Source organism: Emiliania huxleyi, assembly GCF_000372725.1.
Source record: "Emiliania huxleyi CCMP1516 unplaced genomic scaffold EMIHUscaffold_10, whole genome shotgun sequence".
NCBI classification, from domain to species: domain Eukaryota; phylum Haptophyta; order Isochrysidales; family Noelaerhabdaceae; genus Emiliania; species Emiliania huxleyi.
The window spans coordinates 115,153-122,246 of record NW_005202427.1 but is presented as its reverse complement, the minus strand read 5'-3'; the positions used below and the strand labels follow the sequence as shown (position 1 = coordinate 122,246).

The 7,094-nt window shown below is 63.2% G+C and overlaps 3 protein-coding genes across 3 annotated transcripts; 1 reads left to right on the top strand and 2 right to left on the bottom strand.

The window, feature by feature from the left end:
* Positions 1 to 1,681: 1,681 nt before the first annotated feature.
* EMIHUDRAFT_55059 (hypothetical protein) lies at positions 1,682 to 2,450 on the bottom strand (the record flags this gene model as incomplete). Its single annotated transcript, XM_005793514.1, has 2 exons — positions 1,682 to 1,779; positions 1,886 to 2,450. Coding segments are annotated over 2 exons (663 nt in total), but the record flags the coding sequence as incomplete, so codon positions are not given.
* Positions 2,451 to 3,251: 801 nt separating this feature from the next.
* On the top strand, positions 3,252 to 4,104 carry EMIHUDRAFT_62515 (putative cytochrome b5 reductase; the record flags this gene model as incomplete). Its single annotated transcript, XM_005793513.1, has 2 exons — positions 3,252 to 3,395; positions 3,433 to 4,104. The coding sequence occupies 2 exons, from the start codon at positions 3,252 to 3,254 to the stop codon at positions 4,102 to 4,104; spliced, it is 816 nt and encodes a 271-aa protein (XP_005793570.1).
* Positions 4,105 to 5,461: 1,357 nt separating this feature from the next.
* On the bottom strand, positions 5,462 to 6,463 carry EMIHUDRAFT_97396 (hypothetical protein; the record flags this gene model as incomplete). The annotated part of the gene is made up of 1 exon (XM_005793512.1): positions 5,462 to 6,463. The coding sequence occupies one exon, from the start codon at positions 6,461 to 6,463 to the stop codon at positions 5,462 to 5,464; it is 1,002 nt and encodes a 333-aa protein (XP_005793569.1).
* Positions 6,464 to 7,094: the final 631 nt, after the last annotated feature.

The following is a 7,094-nucleotide window of genomic DNA, read 5'->3' as shown; positions in this document are numbered from 1 at the left end:
CGGGAGGGATAGCGGATTGGCCAAAGTACAGGTTTCGATCCGGGCCACCGCAAATTTTGATCAGCAAATTTCGAGGGGCGGCCGCAAATTTTGAGGTAGATTTTGATTGTCAAAATGTGTCCGTCTTGGCACAGGATAGAGCATATAGGCGGCGAACACGCGGGTGCGCAGGGACATCGCGACTCTGCCCGCTCGCTCGACCCTTTTGCCGCGAGAGGGCGCCGGCCGCGTGCAAGAGGTGGCTGGCGCCCTGAGGCGGCAATTGGTGGCGTGGGGAGTGCGGAACGCTACTGGCGGCGTGACAGGGCCTCTCTCGATTGCGTGTGCCGCCCATCGGCACGTGGGTGCGCAGACATCGCGCGACTCTGCCCGCTCGCTCGACCCTTTTGCCGCGAGAGGGCGCCGGCCGCTGTAAGAGGTGGCTGGCGGCCTGGCGCCCTGAGGCGGCATTTGGTGGGGTCAGCGTGCGGTGCTGAGTCTTACTCGTCGGCGCTGGGGCCAGATCCCAGCGCAGAACTCTGCAACGCTGGCATACAAACACAAGCAAGAAGACTAACCCTAACCCTAACCCTAACCCTAACCCTAACCCTAAAGCCGTAGGTCAGCGTGTGGGGCTGAGTCTTAGTCGTCGGCGCTGTGCGGCCAGATCCCAGCGCAGAACCCTGCAACGCTGGCATATACAGACACAACCAGACCCTACCCCTAACCCTAACCCTAACCCTAAACCCTCTAACCCTAATAACCCTAACCTAACCCACACCCCCCAACTCCACACCGCAAATTTGAAAGATCTTGATGAAAATCAGGCCCGACTGCAAATTTCTTCAAAATTTTTGCAGGCGCTCCGCGCCTGCAGATTTTGAAATAAATTCGACAAAATTGGTACCTGGCCCAAGTGGGGGGGGCTGTTAGGGCTGTGGACTGTGGTCCGCGAGGCGACTCCAGACGGCCCAGACCGAGTCTCTCGGAGTCATCGCTACACGGTAGGTTGTCTGTCCAGTTCTAGCTTCTATGTATAGGTCCACAGATATAGAGTCCGTAGTAAATATTTCACGAGACTCGAGAGAGAGAGAGACACTCGACTGACATCACTGTACAGAGGCGCGATCGACCGAAGGGGAAGCTGGGGAATGCGAATGGGCTCGCGCCAGCTGTTCCCTGTGTTAGCGTCCGAAATGGACTCGCGCTTGCCCCCAGAATGCAGGAACGCGACAGCTACTCGTACGTAGCTGTTGAGATGTGTCGACGTATCCCTCCCCCGCTGGAGGTCGTGGACCTAAGCGCGTGGAAGGGAAGGAGAGGGGGGCGGCGCGAGCTCGAACGCCTCCCCCCCAACGAGCGCCCTCTATCGCGCAAAGGGCAGGCAGGCGTACGAGGCGTAGAACAGCTTCCACAGCCTCATGTAGAAGGCGTACACCGACGGCCCGTCGGTCGGCTCCACCGCAGCGGACTCGCGCGCCACGGCCCGCGCCGCGCACACCGCCGCGACGGCGACGGCTGCGCGGCGCGCACTCGCGAGCCACGCTCCCCCCCCCGCCGCCGAGGCGGAGGCGACGCCGAGTGCGGCAGCCGCCGCCGCGAGCGTTGCGCCGAGCAGAGCGGTCGCGAGCGAGAGGACCCGCGCCTGGCCGAGGAAGAAGCCGTGAGAGATGCGGCGAGGTGCGGCGAGGTGCGGCGAGAGGACCCGCGCCTGGCCGACGCGGACAGAGAAGGATCGGATGCCGTACCGCGCGTCGCCGGGCACGTCTGGCACGTCTTTGACGAGGGCGATGACGGTGCCTGCGCGCCACGTCGAGTCGGAGGCGAGTGTTTGCGTGTGCCATTTTGCGTGCGTGTGTTGTGTGTATATCCGTCTGTGCCCACGTCTGTGTGGGTGTGAGCGCACCGAACAGTGTGAAGAAGGCGACCGGGCCGGCGCAGCGCCAGGCCTGCAGCGCCGCCGTCGACACCGACGCGCCGTACGCCTCCGCCGCGTGCGCGAAGAAGCCCCAGTTGATGAGTGCGCCGCGCACCGACATGATGCAGAGCGATGCAAGGAGGGGAGAGCGCTTGAGGCGGACTGGCGGGCAGGAGTAGGCGGTGCCGAGGAGGGCCGAGCCGCACAGCGTCGCGCGCAGCGCCGGGCTGCACAGCGGCGGGAAGGCCCAGCCGAGGGCGAGGCCGCCGGCGAGGCAGAGCAGCACCGTGGCTGCGCCAACGGCCGGCGACATCTCGCCGGAGGCGAGGGGCAGGGTGGGCTTGTTGACGCGGTCGATGGGGATGTCGAAGAGCTGGTTGAGCCCGGTGATGTACACGTTGACGAGCAGGGAGGGCACCATCGCGTACAGCACCAGCGGCACGAACACTGCACTCGAGATGGCGGCGCCGGGCGGCGCGGCGTACAGAGAGAGTGCGGGGATGCACAGGGCGGAGCCGATGAGGGTGTGCGGCCTCGAGAAGCGCCATAGGACGCCAGCAGCATGCAGTGGGCCGCGCCAGCCTGCGGCTGCTGTGGCGGCGACACCACCATCCGCAGCAGCGTCCGCAGCGGCCACGTCAGCGACGCCGAGGCCCTTCGAGTCTGTGGCACAGGCGACCGCCAGGCGCGGACGCGGATTCAGAGCACCAGGCGGGTGCCAGTGACGCGCTGAGCACGGACCAGCGATAAACGCGGCGGAGATCGCGATCAGCAGCCAGGACATGGTCTTGTCGGTGCTTGTCGGTGCGACGGCGGGGTAATGTGTTTCTTTTCTTCCCTTTGACGAACATTTGCCGTACCGAATTTCAAGTGCTCAAGAAAGGTGAAGAACAGTCAGGCTCGGACTGGACACCAACGCGGCATGGGTGGACGCTCGACAGATGATGACGGCACGCACGAGCGACACACAGACACAAACAGGCTCACAAGACACACAGCCACAGCTGGCTGCCACACACCCAGAGTTAGTTGGCGTACACATAACTCAGGGCCACATCCTCCCTGTCGCCCCCCCCAGCACCCACGTGCCAAATCCCAAGAGCATTCCCAAGGAGGTTTTAGTGCGCGACACGCATGTGTTGCGAGCAGTTGTTGATGTTCTGCGCGTCGCCACCGGAACCCGAAGAAAGAAAGAAAGAAAACACACAACCCAAGGGAGGGATGGGAGAACGGCACGCCGCCACCACACAGGGATTTTAAGGAGAGGAGGGTGTGATGCGCTAGCCGTCGCCCACCCTGGGACGCCCTACGAACGAGGGACAAGAAATTTTCCGTCCTGACTCTCCTCGCGCCGATGTCAGAGCCCCTCGACCACTGCTCCAGCTGCTACCTCCCGACGTCATGGCTCGCGCTGCCGCTGCTTGCGAAGAAGGAGTACAACTACGACAGCACGCTCTACTCCTTTGGCCTTCCCGAGGGCCAGTCGCTCAACCTGCCCGTGTGCGCCTGCATACTGCTCCTCGCGCCGGGCAAAGGCCGCAAGGCGGACGGTGGCAAGGACGACTTTGACGGCTCAGACGCGGTCCGCCCGTACGGTGAGCGACAACAGCGTGCTGGGCAAGTTTGACCTGCTCATCAAGCGGTACGACGGTGGCGCCGTCTCGCAGTACCTGCACGCGCTGCCGATCGGTGCCGAGGTGAGCTTCAAGCACATCAAATTCAACATCAAGGCCCAGTACCCGTTCGCAGGCAAGACGACGTTCACGCTCATCGCCGCGGGCACGGGCATCGCGCCCATGTACCAGGCGCTGTGGAAGCTGATGGGCACCGAGGGCGACAACCGGAAGGTGACGCTCATCTATGGAAACAAGAGCCCCGAGGACATCCTGCTCAAGGAGGAGCTCGACGGCTGGGCAAGCAGGTCTGCGGGCCGGCTCAAGATCGTGCACGTCGTCGGCAACCAGCCCGACGACCCGGCGCCTCCCGGCTGGGCCGACACGCCAACGTACACGGCCGAGACGGGGTGGGTCGACGAGGCCAAGCTCAAAAAGCACGCCTTCCCGCCTGCGGAGGACACGCTCGTCTTCGTGTGCGGGCTGCCGGGCATGTACGCCGCGCTGTGCGGGCCGCGCAACGAGAAGGAGCTGAAGGACGGCTCCACGCTGCAAAAGCTGGGCTACACCGCTGACATGGTCGCTAAGATGTGAGTTCGCTGCGCGCGGCCGCCGTATCCCGAACATCGAACATCTACTAGGGAGGGGGGGGGGGCTCGGCCGACACGTACCAGTGTAGGCGTCTGGCCCGTTTTCTCTCAGAATGGGGTCAGAAAAAACCGCGCGGGGCGCGGGCGCGCCCGGTAGCGGTACCCCGCGACGACTTCGTTTTTTGTCGCCACCCCGTGGCGCGTGGGGCACGGGCTCCTGGAACCTGTCCTCTGAGAAGTGTGTGAAGAGGAACACAGCCTCGCAGGAGAAAAAAACAACGTTTTTAGAGGGGGGGGGCGCTCGAGAGCAGAGGCGGCGTTCGCGAGATACGCGAATCGAGAGAGCTCTCACGCAGCACTTCCCCACACAGGGAAAGTAGAGAGAGCTGTATGAGTTCTGAGAGGGAGGCTAAAAGCATCTGCATTGAGGCTTTGAGGGGCGTCGCTGCATGCACACTCTCGTGCAGTCGGCCAGTCGCAGCGCCCCCGCCCCCGCCCCCCGCCCCCCGCCCCAGCCCCCCCCGCGCCCCGGAGAGGGACACCTAATCTCGTCCGTACATCCTCCTGCTGATCTCCGCAACATCCTGCTCCCTCCCTCGTCTCGCCCTGCACGACTGCTCCGCCTCACCGTCGTCTGCCGCGACATGCTGCACTGGTCCCACATTGGTGACACGAGACCACCAAGTTTGCCGGTCCAAGAGAGAGGCACCGGCGCTGTCCTGAGAAGGTGGGCTGCGTGGTCCCTCTTGACTGCCCATGCGCGCGAGGCTGTGTAGGCATAGCCTCGAGAGTGCCAGCAGCCAATCCGAGGCAGTTTGTGACGGGCATTGCGTCAGAAGCGTGCACGCAGCTGGAAGGACACCTTCCTACTGGCCGTACGATCAGGTCGTCACTGAATGCTGGATACTAAGGCCGCGAGCTATGCGGGTGATCAATTGTGCAGCATGACACGGTCAGCTGCGCCGACAGGCTGTCGCAAGGCGTGATAGCATGGCCGCAAGTACGCCGAATTCCCATGAAAACAAGTGAAAAAAGAAAAAAATCGTAAAACCGGCGCCTGTTGCGGGCCATGGGACCCCATCTCCCCCCCGCATGGGTGTCCTCTAGGGCCCTCGCGCCCCCCCAGAGGTGGACCATCAATACACAATAGTTTACCGAGATATGGCCGCTCAAAGTCTGAGACCTGTCACAAAAGTGATGCACGTATTGGGAGCGCGACTGAGTGCAGCGCACAGCCACATACCACACTTTCTCAATCTTATATATTTCATCGAGTAGAAAAAAGTACCGCATGCCGGGGGGGGTGGGGGGGGCTGTTCCTATTCACCCATCTCCTAGAGGTTTCCGTTTTATTTCTTTATTTACCGCATGCTACCGCGTGCTCCCGCCGCCGCGACGTGATGGAATCGCATCCTCGCCTCGGACACCACCTTGTCCGCCTTCCCGCTGCCCGCCATAAGACAGGAGGTGGCCACAAGCCCCGACGTGCTTTCGCCGCCCCACGCAGCGCGGGCTGTGGCGCGAGCCTCGACGGATTGGCCGCGCTTGGCGGCCGCCAAATAGGTGACGGACATGGCTCCGAGCACCAATCCGCCGTGTCCGACAGCGCAATCCGCCGCCAAACCCGCCGCCCGCTCGTGCAGCAGCGCCTGACAGCCCCCGAAGAGGAGGCCCACCTCATTGAGCATGCCCCCTTCCACCCTGTGCCTCTCCATCGCTCTGCCCACCCCGCCGGCCTCGCCCTCCACCTCGCATGCCTCGGGCCGGAGAAGGTCTCCGATGGTCGGTGAGAGTGTCGGCAGCGGCCGGTCGACTGAGCCGAAGGCGCGCAGGAGCCCTCGTGTGAGGTCAAACCCGGCACCAAACGCGATCCCCCAAGCCCTCCCCATATCGAGTAGCTTGGTGTGTCTGGCCGTCGCCACCAGCTCACCAGACCCGGTCCGCACTTCGCAGGTCTGGAAGCCCAGCGTGCGGCCCATACGTCGTGAACGCGCCAGAAAGACGAGATGGTCGCCCGCGCGCGGCGGCACACGACCGGCGGCGAGGGCGGCGTTGAGGTCGATCGACACGCCCGGCCGCCGAGCTGGGTCCACGCCGACCGACGCCCAGCTCGTGACCTCGTCCACGATGGCGAGCAGAACCGAGAGGGGAAGGTACGAGTCGCCGCGGAAGCAGACGCGCTCCGGGACCCGGTACTCGAAGGTGAGCGTTCCGTCGTCGCCAAAGGCGGTGAAGCCGCCACCCTGAGTCACCTGCTGCACGTGCTTCGCCTCGAGCTCGTGCGAGAACGAGCGCGAGCCGAGGAAGCGCGCCCGCGAGGCGTCTCGGATGAGGGAGAGGAGCCGGTCGAGCCGCTTGGTCATCCCAAACCCGGCCCTGGATGTGAGGTTAATGACCGCACTCAAGAGCTCCAAGTGCTCCAAGAGCCCGGGAGGGGTCACAACCAGTGGCAAAAAGCGATGACAAGCGATCCCACGACAGCGATTGTGGGACTACTCGAGTACATACATGCATGGTACGTGAAGGCAAAAAGAAAGTCCGAGTGTTCATTGCTGAAGTCCGATGTTTTTATTTATTTATTTACACCGACATCACTCCCCCTCTCCTTAAAATCCCTGTGTGGTGGCGGCGTGCCGTCCTCCCATCCCTCCCTTGCATGTCTGTTTTCTTTCTTGCTTTCTTTAAACACCGAGGAGGACGAAACACCAGTGGTAATCCCGTCGTCAGCTGTAACGATGCATCCAAGGGGACCCCAGCGCCAACATCATCGGTGGAGGTACAAGTGTCCGAAGAGAGAGTGGACCTGAGCAACGATATGACTTGGCGGCAGATGATCGCAGTGGGCGTCAGAAGAGTCGTCCTTGCGCGAGGAGAGCTTGATAAACTCGAGGGGCCAAAATATGCCGCGAGGAGGGCGGAGTTGCGCCGAAAGGCGGGAGAAGCCGCGAGTGGCGAGAGCAAGGGATCGGCAGGCGGCGGCGGCGTCGCAGGATG